Source organism: Diorhabda sublineata, chromosome 9 (genome assembly GCF_026230105.1).
Source record: "Diorhabda sublineata isolate icDioSubl1.1 chromosome 9, icDioSubl1.1, whole genome shotgun sequence".
NCBI lineage: Eukaryota > Metazoa > Arthropoda > Insecta > Coleoptera > Chrysomelidae > Diorhabda > Diorhabda sublineata.
The window spans coordinates 11,854,138-11,881,691 of record NC_079482.1 but is presented as its reverse complement, the minus strand read 5'-3'; the positions used below and the strand labels follow the sequence as shown (position 1 = coordinate 11,881,691).

At 28.6% G+C, this 27,554-nt stretch overlaps 2 protein-coding genes across 8 annotated transcripts in view; one reads left to right on the top strand and one right to left on the bottom strand.

Annotated features, from left to right (window-relative positions):
• Nucleotides 1-24,081, top strand: part of LOC130448956 (A disintegrin and metalloproteinase with thrombospondin motifs like) — a 140,526-nt gene extending 116,445 nt beyond the window's left edge. For 2 of the 4 annotated variants that reach the window (XM_056786568.1, XM_056786569.1), the window contains exons 10-16: nucleotides 1,025-1,151; nucleotides 1,720-1,884; nucleotides 2,017-2,143; nucleotides 2,208-2,312; nucleotides 4,629-4,726; nucleotides 7,659-8,222; nucleotides 23,824-23,899. In XM_056786568.1, the coding sequence (XP_056642546.1) occupies nucleotides 1,025-1,151; nucleotides 1,720-1,884; nucleotides 2,017-2,143; nucleotides 2,208-2,312; nucleotides 4,629-4,726; nucleotides 7,659-8,208 (1,172 nt within the window). In that variant the 3' untranslated portion in view covers nucleotides 8,209-8,222; nucleotides 23,824-23,899. Of the gene's footprint in view, nucleotides 1-1,024; nucleotides 1,152-1,719; nucleotides 1,885-2,016; nucleotides 2,144-2,207; nucleotides 2,313-4,628; nucleotides 4,727-7,658; nucleotides 8,223-23,823 lie in introns of all 4 variants that reach the window. The other 2 variants (XM_056786570.1, XM_056786571.1) reach the window with 1 other exon arrangement.
• Nucleotides 1-27,554, bottom strand: part of LOC130448957 (homologous-pairing protein 2 homolog) — a 76,661-nt gene that overhangs the window by 13,759 nt on the left and 35,348 nt on the right. Inside the window, exon 1 of one of the 4 annotated variants that reach the window (XM_056786574.1) lies at nucleotides 16,229-16,377. The exons of 1 other annotated variant lie outside the window; for it this stretch is intronic. The gene's annotated coding sequence lies outside the window, so the exon portion shown is untranslated. 2 more of the 4 variants (XM_056786576.1, XM_056786575.1) reach the window with 2 other exon arrangements.

Sequence of the window (27,554 nt, the reverse complement as noted above, 5' to 3'; positions counted from 1 at the left end):
TTACAATAAGGTTATTAAAATCAGTTTATTTACTAATACACTAATAATATTGAGTGATTCTTTCTTGGTAGTTATTTTTAGTTATTGGTGTATTTATAATCGATAGATTATCCTTCATGAAATACGTGTTCAGCAAATGAATATCTGTTGGAGTATAATTTGATGTCACTTTGGTGAGATGTAATCCGATTAAAGAGTGACTTTCTAGATTAATCAATATATTTCTCCTTGCAATTTAAACAGGGAATTTCATTATTTTAGTTTCGTTGGTGTTTTAACTCTGATTTTACTAAAAATTGACATAAAGTTATTTATTTGCAATTTTCTATTGTCGTTTGAAAATTCTGAAAAGTTTCGAAGTAACTGATTTTATACATAGTGTAAAAGTATAGACAAGCTATTACTGTTAGGTATAGTATCACTTATGTGAAAGTCAATATCAGGAGTATTTTAGGATTTTTCATAAAGTTTTGAATTACAAGTTGTTAGAACTTCAGTTTTATTTATTTGATTAGACTAATCTTAGTAGTGCGTGGGTAATATGAATGATAATTTATATATTTTCAAGAATACATCGGTTTCCTATAGCAGTCGATTAAAACTTTCTTGTCGTTGCGCCTTATAAATTGATAATCATGAAAAGATAAGGATTTTTCCATATTTTATCTTTTTGAAGTGAATTGTTATAAAGATTGAAACTATTGAGGAAAAATAGTATATTTAATTCCATGGAAGGGAGAAAATTATATCATCCACATAATTTTCAATGAAGAATAACTTGGATATATCTCTTATAAAAATTTATTTTTCCCTATAGAAAAACATTATTCATATAAGTATATAGTTGATTAATATTATTTAATCTTTTGCGAACTAAATATATAGCTTTGACTAACTATCTTACAATTTTGTGAAGACATTATTCTCTTGCAATAGCACCATTAGCTAAAGAAGCTTTTCACTTGGTGGAGGGTTGACACATGCCAAGTACAATAGATATTTCATCCTTTCGAATGTTTACCAGGATTCGCTTACGTCGGTGGAGCATGTGTGGTGAATAAAAGACTGGAAAAAGTCAATTCTGTTGCTATTATTGAAGACACTGGAGGATTTAGCGGTATAATTGTAGCTGCCCACGAAGTTGGTCATTTGTAAGTATATTAGTTTTGTATTTGTTGATAATCAATGTAGCTTATTATAGTGATTTCAAATCAATAATTTCTAAAAGCTAGTAAATTTGAAGAGTTATTTGTGGTGTTAAATACCATATTTTTCAATATACTGTTTGAGACAGAAACAAAACTCTGTAAACAATCTCGAATGATTTGGAATTTAAATACGAGTATTCACAAAATATCCCTGAAAGCAACTTAGTCATACTGCAAGTAACCATGAATAAAAAGACAGCCATCGGCCATCGTTGTTACTTGACTCCTTATACTATGACAGAAAGACGGGGGATTTGTTAGTAGTATAATGGAAAACATTCTTTTTATAGCATTATTTGATATTTGTTTTTAGTTTGTTTGAATAGAGTTTCCAATACAGTTTGATGTGTCAAAAAAATTATTTTCTACCAAAGTTTAATACCTTAAAAAGGATTTGTTATTAGAATAAATTCATAAAGATCGTTTTTAATGCATACGGTAATACCTTGTATTTTTAAAATTTCGTCTATTCTAGAATAAATCACTCCTTATTCCTCTTATCATTTTATAGACTGGGTGCTGTACATGATGGAAGTCCACCACCATCTTATCTTGGTGGTCCAGGAGCTGAAAAATGCCAATGGACTGATGGATTTATAATGTCTGATTTACGACACACAGAAAGAGGTTTCAGATGGTCCTCTTGTAGTGTGGCAAGTTTCCACCATTTTTTGAAGTGAGTTAAAAATAAACTTTGACACCGGATATTAGAAGAAAAAATTATATTGAAATCATATTTTGTGAAGTTTGAGCATTTTCTTATTCAATCAGATAGATTACTTTATTATTCAAAAATTCTATATTTCAGTGGAGATACAGCTACATGTTTATATAATGCTCCTCATGAAGACGAGAGTTTACCAAGAGTGTTACCAGGGAAATTATTAACATTAGATGCGCAATGTAGAAGGGACAGAGGGACTAGCGCATGTTTCGTAAGATTCTTACTTATTTTCATAATAGAACGAAGCATTAACAATGTTTATTTTCTATTTTCAGAAAGACGATAGAGTTTGCGCTCAACTCTTTTGCTTCGATTCGGGTAGTGGCTACTGTGTAGCCTATAGACCGGCAGCAGAAGGCTCACCGTGCGGAGATGGACAGGTAAATTAATAATATCATATTTTGATATTTGACATTGATAAATTTTTATCTATTTATATATATATATATATATATATATATATATATATATAAATGCATATAAATGTTCTAGATTTTAGGTCTCTTCTGTTTAAAAATTAATTTTTTCATATAGTTTTTAAAAGAAAGATAAATTTTGACGTTTCGACTTTTCTTTAAGTCTTTATCAAAATATGATATTGACACCGCCATTTTACTTATTTACATTGATCTATAGATCACCTTCATCATGGATATCAAAATAAGGATAAAATCAAACTAGATGATTGCATTACTGCTGTACCAAAGAATCAAATTGAAAACATAAGTAAAAAATTCAATTCTTATCATGAAAAACTTCAATTCACAATCGAGGTTGAGCAAAATAATAGAATCAATTTTCTTCATGTTACATTATATAAAATTAACAATAATATAAGAACAGAATGGTTTACGAAACCAACGAAACATCGGAACATAAAACATTTTTCCTTACCATATGTACCGGGTATCCCAATAAGAATGGCTTTCAGCCATATCTCGGGAACCGTTTATAGTACAGCTTCGGGAAAAAAAATTATATCAATAGTGACCTCGAGAAAAACCTCGAAATTATTCACAGAGTAGTTCACCGCCAGAGGGCGTAATTAAATAGCAAAAATTATAAAATGAATAATTTACAAATATTGCTTAATTAAGATGCATTTAAAGTATTATTATCATATTCTTCAAGAAATTCAGCGTATATTTGATTTTGGTTTTAGTCTCTCTTCAAATAAGAGGTGGGGGGAAGCCGGAACTTTATTATGAAAAAACGCCTGTAAGTCCAGTTCTACTTAACCTATCTATGCAAACTTAGTCTTTTTGAAGAGAGCTCCTTTCTACCAATGTAAGAGTTATAATTTCGAAACAACCTAATGAGTAACGTATACGCTAGAGAGCGCTATTTATTTATTTTTTAAATCTAGCTATCCTTGAAAAATGTTGAATGGAAACATGCAGTTTTAATTAAGAAATATAAAAGTAAACCAAATTAGCAACAGAATAGCGAAAACCGCATGTCGATATCTTTTTCGTATTACGAGATATTCTAAGATATGTATAAATTTTAAGCAATAGACTAAGAGTCATCAATACGATAAAAAAATAGATCTGCATTAACGAACCATGAAATATAAAAAAAAACATAAATTCAATTATAAAGATTCAAAAATTCTTGAAACGAAATCAAATACACGAAAAAGGGAGTTTTTAGAAATGGTCCACATTCATAAGAACGAAAAAGCTATAAATGATAAAAAAGATCTAAATAATTTAAGTAAAATTTATAGCTCTATTTTTTATATACATATATATTTATATATATTTATAGACTATTTTGATTTTATTCTTATTTTGATGTTCATGATGAAGGTGATCTATTGATTAATATAAATTGGCATATTGTCACTACAAATAATTTAATTGATTTCTGCTATATATTTGAGAAATAGGGACCAAGGAAAAATTAATTTTTTTATTAGAACAAAGTTCTAAGTTTATTTACTTCATCCTTATTTTGATATTCATGATGAAGGTGATCTATAAATGAATATAAATATAAATATAAATAAACAGATTATCAATATTAATGTCCCGAGTGCATGTCAAATTGTCGATAATTTAATTTTCTCGAGTGCGCGAATGCGCACGAGAGGAAATTATGAGACAATTTGACATGCACGAGAGGGCATTTTGGCAGACTATTTCCTGAGAAAAATTTAATTTAAAATAAACAATAATTATTCCTTTTCTTAAAATATAAAATTAAAACCAAATGATGTTTATTAATCCTAGGCGAAAATTTGGCACTAGTGCAAATTATCGATAATTTGCACTAGTGCAGTATTATCGCTGAAATTTGATCGTTGCTAGGTAAACATAAAATATTACAGCTTTTTGGTTGGCTTAAATTTTTCGAAGGAAATAGTCAGTGTCAATATCATATTTTGATAAAGACTTAAAGAAGAACATTTAAATACATTATATATGTATTTATATATAAATATAAATATATATATATATATATATATATATATATATATATATATATATAAAATCAAATAAAAATCAACCTACGTACTCAAGAAGTTTTAATAATTAAAAAAAATATATTCTTAAAATCAATACGGCTATCAACACATAGATATGTCTTTTTCTAATTATTTTGAACAAATTCAATTCATATATTGATTACACCTCAATTAAAGGTCATTAGGCATAGGGATTATTCTTAATAATGTTGATAATTTTTTTCAGTACTGCCTTAACGGAAAATGTGTTGCAGAACACGAAAATATTATCCCAGATTATTCACAAAATACACCTTCTTATGTAAGGAGTAATTCAAGACCATTGTAAGTATACTCAAAAAAGGAAACATTTTAATCAAAAACATTGTTTATTATTAGTATTTACTCTTAATTCTTGGATATGTTGTGATTTGAATATGTTATTTTCAATAACTATCAAATATTTAACTAATAAAACTGATGAATCATCAGAATATATTCAAAAATTCCAAAAGATCGTTGTCGATCTCTCTATTTAAAAAATATAACGGAAATACAAATAGAATTGTAACAAATAATATGACTTAAAAATGAGAAAAAGGAAGACTAATGTAATTGTGAGGATAGAGTAATAATTCAGGAAAACCAAGAAATGCAATGGATAACTAACTTGAAAAAAATCTAGGACAATCAGCATATCTACTTTGTAAGACCCCAACCCCAAGAAAGTTAATGATGAACAAACAAAAATTGGGATTTGTAGAGAAGAAACATGTATGACATGTCGTCATACTCAACCTATAGATACTCAAAGAAACCCAAAGGAAGGCGAAAGAAGAAAAAATAGGATAAAGTGAACTATTCATATAAACTCAGGAATATTAAAGGAAACAAAATATAAAAAAAAGAAACCATAAAATAAAAAAATTATTATTAGAAAAAAGAGCGTGGAATTTAAGAGGTATGTACGACAAAGGAGCCCTGAACGTTTTAACGCAAAAAATGAATAAATAGATTTCAAAATCTTAACAGTATAAGAAGCAAAACAAGAGGGAAAGTTTCGTGAATAAAGCAAGAAGTTCAATAGTGGAGATGCATTAAAAGAAGCGATATCAGAACGAACGTTACGTGCAAGTTAATATAGAAAAATAAAATATGAGCATAATAAACATACATGCACCAACCGAAGGACATGAATATGAACCCCAGACATAATTTGTGAGGATTCTATGTATACATCAGTAATTATAAAACACTCTTATTTATTATTAATAATAGAAAATTGTAATTAACGTAGGAAAATACTAAAACATATTCAAGCACAACCATTGCATCCTTTTATTCGGAAAAGCTATGTATTACTACGATTAAATCATGAAAATACGAAATTATTGAGCTTTCAGTTATCAACCATCTTTTACTTAAATATGTCGTCCTTTGCAGCACTTTATACCTATTTATAAATTAAAACAATTATTTATCATCACCGATTATGTATAGACACACACTTGAAACTGACAAGTCTAAAAATTTTCACTCGTATTCACAGTAGCAGCCATAATTCAAGATAGCCACTCCAACGCAAATTCAAAAAGATTCGGGGGCTAAATTAAAAAATCTGTAGTGTTATAATGAAAAGGTGGTGTCGTGAGTTTAAATGTGTTAGGAGTCGCGTACAGACGAAATTCGGAAGAAGAAATTTATTCACATGTTTTGCTAAAAGTATTGTTTTGGTATCTTCTATTCTTGCAATAAAGCAAAAACTCAACGTCAGAAATACTAAGCTACGTTATACAAACCAGTTGTCATAATCAATTATTTTTTGCGTTTTTATATTAATAAAAGCAATAGTTGATTCTATTACTATTATTTTTTATTGAGAAGAAGGGAAAGCACTTTTTTACATAATAAGATAGTTTGTCTATGCATAGAATCAAAAGGCCACTCCACTGAAATATGTTCGATATTTATTTTAGTACTTTACACCAGGGGAGGTGAGAATTTGAGTGAATAATTGGGAGTAATTTTAGTAGGTCCTAAAAAAACTGGAAAATATAAACATATCTTCCTATAAACCTACTCCCCCGCTTGGCAGGGAGTTAATATGTTAGTTTGATTTTACTCCTCTGAGTTAAATATCAATGTAGTTCATTAAGATAGTCCCTTGTTCGTTATTTCATTTTAAAATTATGCTTAAGACAGGCTTTCATTGAGCCGTTGTGTGAAAAAAAGTATTACTCGTCTTGTGTATATTATTATTACATGACCTGCATAATCGTATTTAAACTTATAGACCTTCTCAAATTCCATTTTAGTGATAGCATATAGTCTGACGGCGGTGGAAGCCTGGATTTCACCTGAAAATCTATCAGTAATTATTTTCACCACTTAAATCTTAGCATCGGCTTCAGATCAATAATGATCATTAATTTAACTTTTTGTAGCCAATATTTTTTCATTCTATATTGTGAGCGCCACATACTGTTTTCTTTTCTATAAAAATCAGATTAAAATAGTTGTTAAAATAAAAATAGGGCGAATTTTATCAAATCATAGTAGTCAAATTTTTACATGCAATTTAAAACTGATTTTCGTTGAAACGAATAAATCAAGGCAAATCTTCACGAAAAATATTCTTTTGAGTGAAATTTATAATTTTAACTTCACATACAATTGAATTTGTGAACCAATAATACTAAATATTTAAATCTTAGTCTTCACCATATTTTGCGTAAATACAAATTTCACGTAAATAAACACAAACAAATGTTTAAAGGCACAACTTAACATTCTGAGGTCCTTATTGACATTCAATCCTTTTAGGTTCAAATTTCATAAAATTTCTAAAAAGAGTATAAAGTATTGGTAGGTTGACATTATTACATTGTAAGAAATCAAAACAAGTTGAATGAAATAAAATAAAGTATAGTTCAAATTATATTTTATAAGTATGTAATTTACGTTTTGAAAGTAATTCACTGAACTGTGTTATAAAAATATTTAAGTCATTGATTTATAACTGTAATTTTGCAAAAATCAGAATCAAGCTATTGACATAAATGGTAAATTATGAGTACATTTGTGTCAAGAACATTCCAGATATATTTTACCCAAGCCAGCACATCCCACATTCTTAGGATGTAAATATGTTAAGTATATGGACCAATGTTTTTTCAATTTTTATCTGTCATGAAATTTCGTATTTTAATGATAATGTAGTGATACATATTAAATTTTTATTTCAAATTTCTTTTTATTTCATCTGATAATAAAACAGGTATCAAGAATCTCAAGAGCATCAAGAAGTTCACAGTGAAAAAAGACATAAGTCTTCAGTACAAAAACCGCATGAAAATTATGAGAAACAATCTGAACTTTATACTAGGAAAAAATCTGTAAACCACAATCAATACCAAAACATTCAGACCCAAACTCAATATAAAAGCCCCTATAATGTTCGAAAGGTTCACTCTACCGGAGTTCCTTCTGAATATAATACCACTAGTAGTATTTTTTTTTCTAATTATCCTCAATTCTCTACATCAAAATCGCCTTATAATTTCGATCTATACACGAAAAGTACATCAGAATCACCTTCCCCTTTTACAACGATTGGAACTACAAATCACTTCATAGGCAACTACTATCTGCTTAGGAAGCAGACAACTAAAAATCCATACGATTTTGCCAACTTTGGAAAATCTACAAAAAATCCATATGAGACCAATAACTACAATGAAAATACAAATAATTACCTGAAGCGATCTTACAGCGACGTTAATTACTTCAGCGATAACAATACGGAGTCTTTAAGCAGTCATGCTTAATGAATTATAATAGGGTAAGAAGAAAAACATCGATTCAAGATCATTCTTTTTCATCTTTCCTGTTGGCATTCTATTTAATTTTTTAGAGATCATTTCAACATAAACTTCTATTTCTACTCCTACATCTATTGTAATAAGAATATTTATTGATTAAGAAGTGTATGGTCATATCAATTGTAATGGGAATAATAAGTTTACATCATATAATAAAACAAACTAAATCCTATAATAATTATTTATCTGTCACGTGAAAAGTAATTTAGAGAAGCGATATATCTATTGTCACATCTTTGGAAGCTCTCATAAAATAGAATGGACATTGATGTATGTGTGAAATGTCTTTATATAAAAATACAAATAATAATAAATTCTCAATCACCACCCCCCGAATGCATTCGCAATAGGTATCTCGTATTAGAGTTGATGTTTCATATATTGTGATGTTTTATTTATTTGAACAGTTTTTAAACGGTGATGTGATTTTATACACACTATTTTACACAATTTATTTCTAAACTAACACTAAATACAGTGAAATATTCACCATGCACTAATACTTGACACACTAATTTATCTAAATACACCGTTCGGTATATTTTACTTTTTATTTATATATTTGATTTTTGATTTGTTCTATTTTAAAATTAGTTTTTTTTATTAATTTAGATAAAGATAGATATAAATTGACGTTTCGACTAATTTTAAGTTTTTATCAAAATATGATATTGACACTGACAATTTGCGTAAATATTTAGGTCTTTTTTATCATTTATAGCTTATACGTTCTTATGAATATGAATCATTCCTAAAAATTCTTTTTTCGTGTATTAGATTCCGTTCCAAGAATTTTTGGAATCTTTATAAATGAATTTATATGTTTTTGTTATTTCATGTTTGGTTGTTGCAGTTCTATTTTTTTTATCGTATTGATAAACTATTTTCTAAACACTAAGATGTCTGCCCTATGTAAACCACGTCGCAATTAGTACAAGGCACTTTATAATATTACTTCTTTTATTTTTTGGTGTTTTCGATTTAAATGCAGTGAAATATTTGGATAATGTATTATGTCCTTTATGACTTATACTAATATCATATTTATTCAAATAATTCGCTAGTTTTTCAGAAAGTCCTTGTACATATGGTGAAAAAATGTTTTATGTTTTGATGTTTCGTATCTATTTTGTTTTTTAATTGATTGTAGTATCTGATTATCCTTTTCTAGAATATGTTATTGATAATTTTTCCGGATAATTATTTTCTTTCGATGCAGTTTTTACTTTCTGAGTAGCTAAGCATCTAAATTCAGGATCTGATAGATCTGTCAGCCAAACTTATTATCATTGATCTTTTTTGTCACATAGAATGACGAGAATTGAAGTTTAAATATCTGGAGGACCAAGTTTGTTTCGTAAACCATTCTGTTCTTATGTTATTGTTAATTTTATATAATGTGACATCAATAAAATTGATTTTATTATTTTGCTCGACCTAGATTGTGAATTGAAGATTTTTATGCTAAGAAGTGAATTTGAATTTTTTATTTGTTTCAATTTGATTCTTTGGTAAGTAAAGCAGTTATCTACATATCGGAAAGAGAATGGAAAATTTATATCAAGTTTGCTTAGGACAGTTTTCTCAATATCTTCTATTACTAATTGTGCTACAACACTTGAAATGGTAGCGACATAGCACAACCACTAATTTGTATATTTCATTTTCATATTTGGATCATATTATAAGTGTGATTTCTATAGCTTTTATAAATTCATTTGGAGGTATTTCTGTATATTCTTTAATTTGGTCCCATTTTTTTATTAATTCTTTTGCACAATGGTAATAGGAATATTTGTATATAAAGAAACCCCATCTAACGAAATAAATTATATTCGTTAGGAATTTTTATGCTTTTGATTTTTTTCTTTGAAATCCCATGTATTTTTGATATAGTATTTATTATGGTATAAAATTTTTTGCCAAAATATTGTTCAAATAATTAGATAATGGGGTAAGAGGAGTTTAAATACTTGAAACAATCGGTCGAAGGGAAATGTCAGGCTTGTGCGGCTTTGGTAAACCATACATTTTAGGAGGTAAGGCATTGTGAGTTTTCAATTTTTTTGCATCTGATCGCTAAATTAAAAGTTATTCTTCCCAAGATCAAAATATTATGTTTTTGACAAAAATTCGTATGGTCTTGTTCAATTTTTTTCTAAGTTGTCGTATCATAAGTCGGAACATTCGAACATGTTAATCGAAGGTATGTTGATCTGTTTTCCTATTTTTGGTCTTTGTTTATATTATATAGTGACTGTTTTTTCATAAGCCTTATGAAAAAACATTAATTTCAAAACAGAATGTTCTTGGTTTTAGGTATCTTCTGTTTTAAAATTAGTTTTTCCAAAAATTTTTGAAAGATTGATAAAAAATAAATGTATCGACTTAACTTCGGTCTTTATCAAAATATGTTATTGACACTGACAATTTGCATATTTATATTAATCAATAGATCACCTACATCATGGATATCAAAAAAGAATAAAATATTGATAGAAATTTATTCTAATAAGAAAAATAATTTTTTTCCTAGTCGTTACGTCTCAAATATATAGCAGTAATCATTTAAATTATTTGTAATTTTATTAGAATTTACAAAATAGAGCCATAAATTTTACTTAAGTTTTTAGGTCAGTTTTATCATATATAGCTTTTTCGTTCTTATGAATGTAAAAATTGGAAAATGAATTAAAAAAACATTGCAATTAAAATAAGTGAAGTAGTTCTTATTAATATTTTACAAAAATTTGTAGAAAAAATTCGAGAAAGAGTTGAATCTTTTTTTTTAATAAATGCGAAGATAAAAATATTAAGAAAATTGATAACTGATAATTGTTTCAAATGAAATAAAATCAAAATGGATCGAAAATTAAACTGATAATGTCATACTAGATGCAGTGAAAGAAGTTTTATCTTTAGGTCCTCCAACACCTATCATCTAAATAACGAAATTCAAAATAGAATAAGATCTGATACTTGTAATATTATCACTAATTTTAGAAATAAATTTGAGAACAAACAAAAATATAGCAAATGATAAAATTATCAAACAATGAGACAACTTACAAAAATAAACTTAACAAAACCGTATAAATTCTTATCAAAAGCAAAATGATGATCTAATTGGATCTTAGGAACAACAACTTTTTATTTTGTCATCAGATGCAAAAAAATTGAAAATTTGCAATGCCTTAACCCCTAAAATATATGGTTTAAAAAAGCTGCACAAGCCTGACATTCCCTGTAATCGATTGTTTCAAGGATTCAAACTCCTCTTACTCCATTATCTAGTTATTTGGAAAACATTTTGAAAAAAAGTTTATACCAATACAAAAACTATATCAAAAACACATGGGATTTCAAAGAAAAAATTACACTCACGACAAAGTACTTCAAATATGAAAATGAAAGGTTCAAACAAATTGATGGTTATGTTATGGGAGCTACCATTTCTAGTTTACAGCACAATTAATGATGGAACATCTTGAGAAAACCATCCTAAGTAAACTTGATATAATTATTTCATTCTTTTTCCGATATGTAGATGATTGCATTACTGCCGTACCAAAGAATCAAATTGAAAACATAAATAAAAAATTCAATTCTTATCATAAAAATCTTCAATTCACAATAGAGGTCGAGCAAAATAATAGAATCAATTTTCTTGATATCACATTATATAAAATTAACAATAACATAACCACAGAACAGAGGATTATTATTCGAAGCCAACTTGGTCCCCAAGATATTTAAACTTCAATCCTAACAACTATCAAATTATTTGAATACATGTGATATTATTATAAGTCATAAAGGACCTAACAGGTTATCCAAATATTTCACTAAATTAAAATCTAAAACACCAACAAATAAAAAAAGTAATATTACATATAAAGTGCCTTGTACTAATTGTGACGCTGTCTACATAGGGCAGACCTCTCGGTATTTAGAAAATAGACTAAGAGGTCATCAATACGATAAAAAAATAGAACTGCATTGACGAACCATGAAATATCAAAAACCATAAATTCAATTATAAAGATACAAAAATTCTTGAAACGGAATCTATTACACGAAAAAGAGAGGTGATTAAGTTATTAATATAAATTCGCATATTGTCAGTAATTTTAAACCAGATCAGACCTAAAATCAAGAACATTTCGATGCATTAATATATCAAAGGTCTAAGAAATAAGAAATAAGAGAAGTATATATATATATATATATATATATATATATATATATATATATATATATATATATATATATGATGATGATGATGATGATGATGATGATGATAATGATGATGATATAAATATGATTCTTGAGGAGACGTGCTCCATTTAATGAAGGTTGGCGACAATTTCGGTCCTGAGTGGTGCGAATTAAAGATGAAGTGTTCGTACCAGTTCAATCGCGTATGTTTTTTAACATAAATGTTGTCTGCTACCAGGTCCACGTTTTCCTTCGGTTTTTTCTTCTATTATTAATTTTAGTATATCATACTTGTTACGGAATATGTGACCCAGATAAGCGGCCTTTCTTCTCTTTATTGTTGTAAGTAACTTTCTCTCCTTTCCCAAGCACTTCTAAGAACTTGATCACTATGTTGAGTCCATTATATTTTTAGTAGTCTACGGTCCACATTTCAAAACCCTCAAATCTGTTCATTGTATCCACTTTTAATGTTCACGTTTCTGCTCTATACAAGAAAACTGAGTGCAGGTACGCCTTTGCAAAACGGTATCTTAAGTTTAAGTTCACCGTCCCCTAACCTAACCTTAGCTTCAATTAATATGTTAGAACTGGACTTCTCGGTCTATATCAGTGGATGAGTTTGATTTTATTATGAAATTGATTCGTCTATTAATTAGTCTAAATATTTTAATACAGAATCTAAAAATGAAATTTACCTCAATATATGCCTCGTGTCTGTAAAGGTAAAAAGGCGTCAACATTGAGTAAGCAAAGTATAAGGGCAATAAGGCAGTATGCATTATTATAAAAAAATTTCACAGTTTAACTTCAGTCTCTGAAAACGATAACTTGGTTATCAAAATGCGCGTCAGATAATGTAATTGTGAGTGTTGATGTAGTGGTAGTGTAACCAATGTGTTCAGTATTGGTTCAAACTATATTTCGTCTGATATTAACGTCGCTATCAGTTGTATGTTGTTGTATGTTATTCTTCAGGTTCTATTGGGTTCGAATTTTATCGACACTGTTTCTCATCTTTTTGATTAAATCAATCTTGGTGATGCGTGTATGATATTAATGATAATTATTGATACATCTTCCAGAACTAAGTGACAACAAATTATACTCTGACAATAACTTACTTATTACTTACCAAAGTTTTAACAATAACTACATTAACTACAAAAAACCTCTGTTTTCAGAAATAACGTACAATGTTCAATATGATAAGTTCATTAATAGAAAATCAATTTAAACAATCTTAGTGTAATCTATGTATATGTTTCAGATTTTGAAAATACAAATTTTAGAAAAAATTCAGTAATCAACTAACCCCTATTGAATTCAACTTCGACCATAACGACTCAACCTAATATAACCTCTTAAAATTTAGTGTCATCCATAATGACTTAACTGAAGCTATCTTATAATTTGACGTATTGAAAAATGAATTGAATAGCAACAAGTACCAAAAAACTATATATTTGTGTTATTTTGAATATTGATTTTTGAATCGCATGATTACAATGATTTTTTAGGAAAAATTCTCTATTATTTACTGTAAGTAATTTTTAACATTATTATACTTTTCCACATATTTTAACATTATACTTGGAAATATATTAGATTTGGTACACTTTGGCGTACAAAAACGAGATAAAAAAATTTATTCAGTTCAATTTTAAACTAATTAATGATGATGAATGCATAAGTATTTAGTATTTATTTTTGCTACAATCTCATTTTTCTTTAAAAAAAATATTAAATATTCAACTAGTTTAAACGTTATTATTGTGGAACTAATGCAATTAAACACAAAAGTGTACTCTTTTCTAATATGTATTCCAAGCCTTCTAATAACTACGTATTCATCATCAGGGACGGAAAACATGGTCGAATTATTACATTGTACGTATGTAGATAGGGGTATTAAGAAACTTAAAAACTGCACACATCAAATACACGAGAATTGCACATATGTTTTTCATAAAATCTTTGTATCATTATATTCAAAATCACTCTTCAAAATGACATAAATAAAACTCAAATTAGGTGTCTTGAACATAATCATAAACAGCACCCTACCAGATGACAAATTATAGGCAATAATTCTAGAAGGTGTTGTAAACTTCTAAATCTTATTTCGAATTTCATAATAGAATTCGACATGTCTTGAATCTTCAAAATACTTATCAATCATTGAAATTTTAACGGAAATAACATATCAGGTAATGACTTAAAAACTCAAGAGTATTGCTACGTAGTTAAAAAAAGACCCAATAGTTATATTAATGCGGACTAAAAATCACAAAAAATTTTAATACTGAATATTCTAGCAAATGATTTTCAGGTTTCTATGAGCCAAAATAATAATCAAAAAATATTTTTTCGAATACGAATAATCAGAATTATTCACATAGTGTTCAAAATATTTTGAACCCAAACCCAAATAAAGTATTTCGAAATCCAGTCCCCATGAGTATATCTACAATAAATATGTCTAGATCCCAAAAACTGTCATAATAGACTCCAACAAAATGTTTATGATCTACCACAAAGTTTTATCTTGTAAGAACTTCATAATATTGACGATAATGATCGCACTAATGAAGACTCCGATAATTTTTTAAAAATACCGGACTTGGAACGAAATCAGACATCATTGAATTGTTGAATATCAATAATTCAGAAAGTATTACTCCCCTTAATAATCTTGAAGTTTTAGTCGATACCGACAGCACACTGCTTTTGGTAGCAGCCAACAAAACAACTACTCTGTCATTCTTGTCCCCAAAATATTCAATTATAGGGAACCACTCAACTTGGGAGTTCCAAAATTTTTATTATTTGCCAGGATTAGGTAACTTTATATTGCTAAATGCTATTATTGATTGAAATAAAAATATGTTAATGACTCTTCACGTTCTTCCATTATTGTCAAAACGTTCGATGAAAACGAGCACACTCTTAACCCAAATTTATATAACTATCTAGTAAAATAAAACATCACATTAAAACTTCTTGCGAAATAGCTCTCTATTCTAAATCTTATAGATATCCTGAAATTCATTGGGTATATATCCAAAAATGAGTTCAAAAAAAGTCAAATGAAAATATTATTCTTCTAATTCTCTCTGGTCCAACAACATTTGGATAGTACCAAAACAGTTAGATACTTCTCAAAAACCAAAGTTTCGACTTATTGTTGACTATAGGAAACTGATCGTTATCACAATTGGAGATCGTTATCCATTACCAGGTATTACAAAGTTACTAGGAAAGTTTGGATTATGTCAATATTTTACATTTAATCTTATCTCTGGTGTCCATGAGATCAAAATGGTTGAAGACGATATTTCAAAAAGGGCCCACAACCTTTTAAAGAGTCATATATGTCATATATGTCACCTTAATGACTTGAAGAAGTTTTAAAATAGACTAGGGCAGTCTGTGTTACCCTTCAAATTTTTCTTCATTAAAAAGTATGTAGATAATATAATTTCGTTACCTTTTCTTTATAATAAATTTATAAGAAATGAAGATTGACTGGTATAGGAAACCAATAACTTCTGGATGATATATCAATTTACATTCATATCACCCACATTACACTCAAATTAATTTCATCAAACTGATGAAAAATAGAATCCTCAAAATTTCTGATCCAATATTTCATAACAAAAATCATAAAATACTTTACTTTTATAAAAACTCGTCTCCTCCATATCTTTTGAAACGAATGTTGTTCAACACATCTGACATTTACTTTGACATCTTACCAATATCACTTAAGCTTAGTCTTATATCTTTAAATTTTGAAAAAACAAATTCTATAAAAGAAATTCCTAACCTATGAAATTTAACTTCACTCATAACGACCTAACCCATAATAATAAAATTTAATGTCATTCATAACTTTGTATAACAAATCTGACATAACTTAAACATTGAATCATCATTTTCAAACGTCAATTCTGACGTATATTCGTAGTGTCAATTTTATATGCTGCGCTCCGCCTCACAACATATATTGCTCGTAAAAAATATGCACTTTTAATCCTTATAATATAATATACTATTTTCGTCAATTAATGGAATCAAATACCAAGAACATGGGTTCACTTATTTCACCTAGATATATATTACATGCATCAAGCTTGGCCAATGACAAAATTTGTATATATATAATCGAAACAGATTGTAGGCAAATTTTTAAATAATCATGGAGGAGAAATAACTATTAACGGCCCTAACTAAATTATCCAGGTAGCTTTTTTAAATATTGGACTAAAACTTATGTCAAATATAAAATTTCTAAGAATTGGTGTTATTGTTTTCTCAAAATCTAAAAGATATGTGTAAATAACACTAAGATTATTTACATCACAGTTTTCTTATTAATGCATTGATCATTTTGAGCAATATATGTTTTATACGTTTTATGTAGTTTGTTTCAGTTGTCAAAACATTGGCAGATTCACAATTTATATTGTGTCCTTCATGATAGACATGAGTAGCTAATGAACATATTTCGGGGATATAATCTGCTATCACTCTTGTGGTAGGTTATTCGATTTTCTCTACTGATCACCTTTTGTCACAATTCAACAAGGTATTTCATAAACTATGTTTGACTGTATGCTATCTCAATATTGTCTTGTTTATAGATTCCAGAAAGTTTAAGAGTAGGTAACTGCTTTTATATATGGTAGAGGTGTATGAATAGATGAAACAGAAATTTCAGAATTGACGTTTGAAAATGATGATTTTATGTTTAAATCATGTCAAATGTGTTATATAAAATTCGTTTCAAAATACGAGAATACGAGTTTTCATGAAAAAGTTTAAGGTATTTCAAGTTTTTTTATGAAATATTGGATCAAAAATTTCGGGGACTCTATTTTTCATCTGTTTGATGAAATTAATTTTAGTGTTACGTGGGTAATATGAATGATAATTGATTTGCTATACCAGTCAATTGAAATTTTATTATCAATGCATCTAAATTTTCTTGGTTTTAGGGCTCTTCTGTTTTAAAATCAGTTTTTTTTAATAATTTTTGGATTTGACGTTTAGACTTTTCTTTAAGTCTTTATCAAAATATGATGTTGAGAGTGATAGTGCGTATATATACTAATCAATAGATCACCTACATCATGAACATCAAAATAAAAAAAAATAAAATCAAAATACAAAATGTTCTAATAAGAAAAATTGATTTTTCCTTACATCTCAAATATGTAGCAGTACTTAATCAAAATATTTGTAGTTTTATTAGAATTTAAAAAAAAGAGCTATAAATTTTAATTAAATTATTTAGGTATGTTTTATCATTTATAGCTTTTTCGTTTTTATAATTGTGAACCATTTCTGAAAATTCTCTTTTTCGTGTATTTCATTCCGTTCCAAGAATTTTTTTTTCTTTATAATTGAATTTGTTTTTTTGATACATCATGGTTTGTTAAAGCAGTTTTATTTTTTTTTTATCTTATTGATGACCTTTCAGTCTATTTTCTAAATATTGAGAGGTGTGCCCTATGTAGGCAGCATCCCAATTAGTACAAGACACTTGTTTTGTTTTTTGGTGTTTTAGATTTCAATTTAGTGAAATATTAGGATAAAGTATTATGTCCTTTATGACTTAACCTTTTCTTGTTGTTTATCATTCTTCCGGAAAACTATATTCTTTCAATGCAGTTTTTGCTTTTTTAATTGCTAAGCATCTAAATTTTTAGAAATGTGTCACATTCATGAAAACGAAAAAGCAATATGAAAAAAAAAACATGAAAAGAATATTTATAGCTCTATTTTGTAAATTCTGTTATTTTCTCTCTTTTTATTGAATGGAAAGCACTTCTGAAGTCAATAAAAACTATATGTATTTCTCTTTTATATTCCACTGTCTTTTCTATTATTTGGTCTAGAGTGTGGATTGCGTCGATCGTTGATCTTTCTGGTCTAAAGCCGTTTTGATAATCCTCTAGTTCTTTCTCTGCGAGTTCTTTCAGTCTTTTGTTTATGCTCCACTCGTCTAGATTTTGTTTTGTTTTCACATCTGCTCTATTAGTTGATAGATATGATAAATATAAGCCATTCATTATTTTTTCTTTTATAAATTACATTTACTATATTCCTTTCCCTTTCATATTTGTCCCTATTGTCCTGTTCATCGTTTTTGTTCAGCCATTTTGTTCTCGCTGTTTTTTGTTCCCTTGCCTCCTCACATTCTTGGTCATACCATTCTTTATCTTTCTTTTTTCCTTTCTCCCTATTTATTGTCACTTCTGCCGTTTTTGCTATATTGTTTTTTTATTTCTCTCCACGTTTCGTTTACCTCTTTTTTTGTCAATTGAGTAATTTTCCGTGATCGTAATATTGGGGAATCATGAATTTGTTTATTTATTGCTTGAATGTTTTCTGAATGTTATTGCATGTAATTATAGATAATTTGTTCTTCACTCAATTCGAGAGGGTTACGATAATCCGGTTTCCTCTAACGATTTGAAACAGTGTATATTTTAGAGCGTTATGGGTTGAATTGTTATAGGAAAGTATGGCGTAATTCATTAATTGAACAATATTCGCATTTTTATCTTTATTTTTCAGGGTTACTATGGTTTCTTGTAAGGTGGAGTGAAATCTTTCGATAGGACTATTAGAGGTGGGATTTCTAGGTATACAGTAATGCATTTCAATATTGTGTAAGGAACATAAATTTTGTAGATTTTCGTTTTTGACCGTTATCTGATGTTATTTTTCTTGGTATGCCATAATGATTAAAGTATATTATTAATTTATCTATTATTTCGGTGCCCGTTTGAGTATTTAAGGGATAAGCTTGACCTAACTTAGAAAAACTATCAATAATTGTCAAAAAATAATTATTATGTGTTTTGAAACTGTCTATTAGTAGAGGATCCGTAATAAGATCGTCCTTCACTAGTGTGCCAACCAGAAAAGAATAATATTTTATCAAATAAAATAAGTTTCTGAATATAATTTAATAAGGCAACCCTTTAAAAAATTTTCATGGTTATAATTAATTAAAATTATAAAAAATTAATATTTTTCAAAATTTCGCCGGCGTGCCTGCCAAATAAAACAAATTCCAGTAAAAAGTTTATAATATACACAACATGCAACACCACAGTAGCATACTTTTCTCTGGTCCCTAATACCTGGCAACTTCGTTCAAAAACGTAAATTGATATAAGTAACTGCACTTTTCTGTCAACCAATCGCAATTAATTTTAAAATGAAAATAATTTAATTACAAACAGCGGAGTATAAGGTTGCTTGTGAAAATTTATTTATAGATACAAGTTGTAAGACTTTGAAACTGAAAAAATTGAGCGGGCAGAACTATTAGACAGAGAGACATTGCGCGTAGAATTCCCTGCTATAGAGAAGGATAAAGTACTACAGAAGAGAGTGAGCAGTTTTTAGACTCATAGTAATGACAAGGATGAATGAATTTACTAGAGAGTGATATTTTGAAGGAGATAAGATGATTTTTTTGTAATTTTAGTAAAAAAGCTTTTGAAAACCTCAGTATGTGTCAAAACGAAAAATGTATTTAAAACAAACAAAAGAAAAAACACAATATTTTTCAAAAAATTTTTTAATTCATGTTTAGCAGGAAAATAAAAATTTTTTTATTCAATAATAAATACATTAAAATAAGTAACATTACTAAACAGTAATAAATAATTTTTATTCAGGATCAGCGTCGCCGGAAGTTGTATCGTTTTCTAAATCAGGGGAAGCTTCGTCGTTGTCTTTTTCTGTCATTTCAATAATATCATTTATTTTTAAAGGTGTTTGGTCTCCAGCAAATCCTTTTGGTTTAAAATATCCATCTAGGATCCAACCATAATTTTCAGGGTTTAATTTCACACAATTTGGGTCAGTTGCATGTAGCCACATCGAATTTACACAAATAGTTCGTAAAATTTTTTGTTTGAGTGATTCCCAGCATGGTGGTATTGTATTCGAGTCAAAACTTTTAACTTTTTTGAGAAAATTTTCATTATCTTCTTTCGCAGAAAAACTTTTAGAAAATATTAGATACCTTGCGTCATTTACTTTGTTACACTTTTTAATACCGTACATGGCCGAGGTAAATTCTTGAATGACATCCATTTAATAAAATATAATATAGTTAATATTGATTAAAAAAATAACTAAAATACCTTATTAATCTTATCAGGAGAAGGAGTTACCACATCACCATTATTTTCTTTATCCTCAGTATCCTCAGAAGTTGTTGTCAACGATTTTGGATGTAGATTGCCTAAATAACTAAAATAATTCGTTGAAGCAAATTTCGGAAAAAAATTTTTATGATAAAAATATTTTTTAATAATATACTTACTTCAAGATTTTTTACAAATAAATCAAATTCATCATTGTAAATATTTTTTAAAACTGTTACTTTTTTATAGCAAGAAGAGTGATAACCTACAACATCAATTGAGTCTTTGGTTAAATTGACGTCAGCATATTTAAAACCTTTTAAACGCCGGAATGATAATTTTATAGAACAATTTTCGAATGACTTGTCGTTAAAAAGAATAACTGAGTCAGTTTTTTGGCATAAAAAACATTTTTTTTTTGTCATTTTTAATTTATTTTCACAATACACGACGTGTTTACCAACAGATAACCCAAAACATTGCTCTATAGTAAAGCTGCGCACTCTCTTATGGCTTACGGCGCCTGTGCTCACAGCTGTAGTACTTTGTCCTTCTCTATAGCAGGGAATTCTACGCGCAATGTCTCTCTGTCTAATAGTTCTGCCCGCTCCATTTTTTCAGTTTCAAAGTCTTACAACTTGTATCTATGAATAAATTTTTTCACGCAACCTTATACTCCGCTGTTTGTAATTAAATTATTTTCATTTTAAAATTAATTGCGATTGGTTGAAAGAAAAGTGCAGTTACTTATATCAATTTACGTTTTTTAACGAAGTTGCCAGGTATTAGGGACCAGAGAAAAGTATGCTGCTGTGGTGTTGCATGTTGTGTATATTATAAACTTTTTACTGGAATTTGTTTTATTTGGCAGGCACGCCAGCGAAATTTTGAAAAATATTAATTTTTTATAATTTTAATTAATTATAACCATGAAAATTTTTTAAAGGGTTGCCTTATTAAATTATATTCAAAAACTTATTTTATTTGATAAAATATTATTCTTATCTGGTTGGCACACTAGTGAAGGACGATCTTATTATGGATCCTCTACTATATGTAAATATGATCGAAGGGTTCATAGCTTATAGAAGTAGGTTTAAATACTAATTTGTTTGGGTGTCTCTCGTATTTTGATTTCTGACAAATCTCGCAAAGGTTGACAAGTTTTCACATCGTTCTCTAAATTTGGCCAATAATAGACTTTTTTAAGGGAAGCAATGTTTTCTGTTATACCTCTATGAGAAGTTTTAGTTTCATGATAAAACTTTATTTTTTCTTGTTGGATGTTATTGTCTGTTACATCTTCCAATATTGTATTGGGTATATATAAAATGAAAGAACCTTTCTAAAATATTTTTGAAAAACTCTTAATATTAGATGTTCGAGGTTTTTATTTTCGAAATACATGCAAGTCTATTATGGAATGAAGTTTTCTTTAATTATTTTGTAAATGTTGTTTTCAGAGGGATCATTGGGTAAAAATATGTATGATCTTTGTTTATCAAAATTTTCAATAATTTGATTGTTTATATAAGGCATAAAGAATTCGGTATTTTCTTCTAATTCAGTATTGATTTTTTTTAAAACTACGGATTTAGCGGGAATTTCAATTTTTGTACATTAAAATCTTTTCTATAGTAAAGAGGTAGGGCTAATTAAATAAACCATTGTTTAGGTCTAGATCAAGTTTTAATTTTTTTGAATCGCGTAATCCTAAGATTCCGTCAAAATAGTGGAAATTATAAAGAATGAATTCTAGTTCTTCTAGTAAATTAAATTCTTTTAGCAAGGGTATTTTTGCTTTATTTTTTGTTTTTGTATTACAAGTACATGTTATTAAGATATGGTTATAGTGAAATATTTTATTTGGGAAATTTTGTTCAGCTATATATGGTCGTAAGATAGATCTGTGGCATCCGGTATCTATAAGTAATTTTAAAGGTGGGTTTGATATTTGAATGTAAGGTAATATATTCATTTGAATGCTATTTATGTTTGATACTAATTTGTTTCTGAGGCTGGTATAGGAAAATTTTCGTTATAGTTAAGGTCGGAATTATCATTTGGTATTTCGTTTGAATTATCAAAATATTGGTACTTGTAATTATCCTCTGGAAAATAAGGATTTGGATCGTAAACGGAATTTTCATAAGAGTTTTCTTCTAAGTTGTGTCCATCGTTGACATAGGTAATTTCAGTAGATATAAATTGATGTTTACGGGAGTTAACGAAAAATGGATTTTGTCTGAAGAGAAGGTGTTCTACTAGTTGTAGACATTGGTACAGGTTTACTAGTGGGTTTATGGGAATTTTCTGGAGAAAATACATTTTTTGGTCTTCCGAAAACTTGTTGATTTGTAAGGAAATGCTGGTTTACGGGTCTTGACTGAATATTTATTGGTTGGCTTGAGAATCTTGAAGGTGTTTCTAGATTAGTATTGTGGTTCGGTTGACTGAAATAATTGGGTTTGTTATGCAATTGAGTGCGGGGATAGTAATGAGAAGGATGTGATGTATGTTCCCTGGGTTGTTGATGCATAATCTTTGGTTTTATATTTGTTTTATGGGCAAAAGGCTTATTAATATAAGAACTTGAAGTAATTTGTTGTTGAATCAAATTGTGATTGAAAACAAGACTGTTTGCATCTTCTAGAGTTTTGGGGTTATGGATCATTAAAATTGTACGGAGCTCGCTAGAAACATTTGCCAGCAAAACAGTAAAGGCTGTTGATTCGGCTTGCTCCATTAAAGTAATTTTGGTTTGGAGTGCTAACATATTATCGGCCAGTGTTTTAATTGAAATTTTAGATAATAATATTTTTAATCTTGTTTCGTTTTTATTTTTGCACAAAAAATTAAGTTGTTGCAAAAGTACATTTCTATCTGTTTTATAGCCAAATTTTTGTCTCATTGCATTTCTTATATCTACCCATGTTTTTAAATCGGTTCTACATAGAAGAAAATCACCGGCTTCATCTACATACTAATTTGGTTAGGTTATATATATATATATATATATATATATATATATATATATATATATATATATATATATATATTCTATTCAACTTTTTACTTCTTAGACCTTTTTATGTTTTTCATAATGATTTATCTTCATTTAAGATCTCTTTCATATATATTTATAAAATATATTTTCTTTTTTCAGTTGAACCAATTTTATGGAGAATATTTCTTCATCCAACTGCCACTGCTTCTACAAATAGTTGAAGAGACAATATCAGTGCCTGTGATTTATAATATTTAAGTTTGCAATGCTATAGAAAAGACAATCGAAAATTAATAAAAGTGAAAGTCGATGTGTGCAAAATTGAATAAAACATGTATATTTTAGATAAATGAGCATCAAACAATCTAAAATTCAGTCCGTAATTTTCAATAATATGAATATATATATATATATATATATATACATATATATATATATATATATATATATATATATATATATATATATATATATATATATATATATATATATATATATATATTAGGTTGTTCGTTATTTATACTTGGTGAAATTTTTCTTTGAAAATCGTTTGTATGCTACCCAGCATTACGTTCTATGACATGTAAAATGAACGTGATTCAAATTTGGACTTGATTCATAAAATTAAGACGTGTCGCAAAACGATATTGAAATCTACCTATCTGATGTACGAAAATTATCAGTTCGTAACGAGTTACAAACGTACAGTGGCACTGGCAGTGCAACTGAACGAGTTACAACTTGTTTATCATTCTTGGGAAAACAATCGAGGTGAAGCGTGCGTAGTTCGCTGTTCTCAGTATAGTTTGTTTTCTCGTTTTCGTAATATGGCTGGTATTAAAAAAATACGAAAGGATGACGATATCTTTTTAATTGGCCCTGTGTGCGAAAAAATTACGGGTAGCAGATTACCTTCTAATCGTCAAGTCCTGGCTTTGTTATTTTTTCATTTGCGCGAAAAGAAAACTGTGAGCAATAGTGCGAATTTTGTAGTGGAAGAAGTTCTGGAGTTCTGGACCAAAGCTAGAATTCCAACTAAAGCGAAAAACAAGTGTGTAGTACAAGTAGTGAAACTGTACAATAAGCTAAGAGATCTCCATAAAAGTAATATCAAGAAGCGTGAAGGAGAGCGACAAGAAGGAGAGAAAGAAAAAGAAAAACGAGAAGAATTTGTGAAACGTTTAGAAGATTTATTCGACATCGCTCATCAAAATGCTCTAACACTTATCCAAAATAAAGAAGACCGACAGTTTTTAACATTGCAGAGGCAGCCTGGAAGACCCGGGTATATGGCAGGAATTGATAAAAATTATGCTATATTATGGGCGGTTTTTTATTGGGAACGTGGCAAGGAAACACCAAAGTGGACTAACTTTAATATATTTTCCGAGCTTTCGAATACTTATGTATTCATCATCTCAGACTGAAATAATGTTCAAGTACATTACAAAAATATGTATAAATTTATAACAATAATAAAATGTATTAACAATAATTAATAAAGATTCTGCGGTTTTAAATTGTATAGTTTCTTGTAAAAAACATAAAATTAATGGATTTCAAAATTTATTATTCAAATTGACGCTTGATAGAATTAATTGATTGATTCTGGTAACTAAAGAATCATTATTCTCATTGATTGAGTTATGAATGACATTAAATTTTTGTAGTTCTATAGTATAGAAAAACTCCTTTTAGAGAACATATTTTTTATTGCAAATTGAATTTAGTTTACTGAAGTATTCTAATTTTATGTTGAATAATTATTAATATGACATCTACATTGATATGGTCATGGGCTAACTACTCATAACATTGTTGTAGGCTTATTGTTATTGTTTTTGTGATAAGTTGGATAAAGAAACACAGAATTTTAATGAGTAAAGACATGTATAATATGCAAAAAATTTAACTTCAGAATATAATAACAAACAAATTATTGAAATGAATCCAACTAACATTTTATACATTTTAAATAAAAACATAACTTATAACAAGCATAATGACATATGAAATACTAATGAAATTTATGTAATTGAGATTTTCCACTGACAATAGTTTGTAGTTGTGGACTAATTTTACTTGTACCAATTATTAAAATAGATTTAAGATGCTCATCAGTTGATTTAGATCTGTAAACATTTTTTGTGTACTTCATTTTGGAGAAGGTCTTCTCACACAAATAAGCAGTACCAAAAACAGTAAATAGCCCACGAGCAAATTTATACAAATTATCAAATTGTGTCAGTGGAAGACTCTCATAAAATTCCAACAAAGATAAGTTTTGATATTTGTTCTAATTATATCACTGCACTGTAGATCAATCATTTCCATTTGAAGTTCCGGGGCTAGAGTTTCAATGTCAGTATCAAAAGGATTCTGAAAAATCTTAATTTGATTCGCAATGGCATTAAAGTCCAAGAAACGAGTATCAAAATTTATTTTCAAAGCACTCAAAGTATCGATAGCAAAATCGATAGGAAACTCAGTCTCTGTGATGTGGCTGATTATTTCACATGTTTTAAAATGTTTTAAAAACATTTACTTCGTAGTTGTGATTGAAACAGTATCAATTTCTTCCGGAATGATTTGATATTAGTGTATAAATCAGGAAGATGCTGGTTTTCTCCTTGCAATCTCAAATTCAGTTCGTTCACATGTTTTGTCAAATCAACATAGAATGCTAACTTCCATAGCCATGCGTTGTTTTGTAATTTAACAAGAGGGCGATGCTATTTATTCAAAAAAATTTCGATCCCTGCTTGAAGTTCAAAAAAGCGCTGAAGGACTTTCCCACAACTAAGCCAACGTACGGCAGTATGATAAGGTAAGTCATTTTCTCAAATCTCTTCAATAAATTGTAGGAATTGTCGGTGATTCAACCCAAAAGATCTGATAAAATGATGAAAGTTGATATGACTGGTTTCAGAACTTCAGACATATCCAAACATTTTCCGCAAAAAGACTGTTGATGAATAATACAATATAAGACTAATGGTTTTGAACCACCGTCATTTTCTACAGCCTTTGACACAAGAGCGACCACTCCTTTATCTTTCCCACTCAGGTTTTTTTCTCCATCAGTTGTTATACATTTCAAATTTCTTTTGATTAATGGCCCATTTCAACTCCTTTAAAAATATCTGTACCAGTAGTTGTGCCATGAATACTTTACATATCAAGAAGTTCTTCATGCACTTCATAGCTTTTATCTACTCCTCGAATATAAATCAACACCTGAGCAGTATCTAACACATCCGTTGACTCATCCAAGGCCAAAGAAAACCACTCAACATGTCCATTTTTGTCGAAGTTGAGAGACTATATTTTCAGCGATGTTTTCTACCCTTCGAGTCACTGTGTTTGCAGACATACTGACAGTTTTTAATGTATTTACCTTTTCAGGGCACATTTCTTCGGCTACTGCAATTATGAATTCTTTGATCATTTCTCCATCGGTGAATGGTTTTCCACGTTTTGCAATTTCAAGAGTCACAAGAGAGCTGGCACGAGTTGCAGCCTCTTGTTCAGTTTTGAGTTTTGTAAATGAAGATTGCTGCGATTTCAATCCGCGCTTCATAGCTTCGAATTTTTCCGTCCGCAAACTTCCTGTATATTTTGAGTAATTTTGAAAATGTTTTGTTTCATAATGACGTTTAATGTTATATTCTTTGAGAATAACTAGGCTTTCATTGCAAATCAAACATAGCGCCTTGTTACGTTACTGCCATCTGTTAGCGATAGAAGATACTACCTATTTCCGCTTGTGCTCACCAGATGTTACGTTACTCCTCATGGCTCGTACTCTATGACTAATCTAGAAATTACAGATAATGACAGGAAAATTAATAATATGCAGTGTTGCCGTTTTGCGGACTTTAGTCCGATTT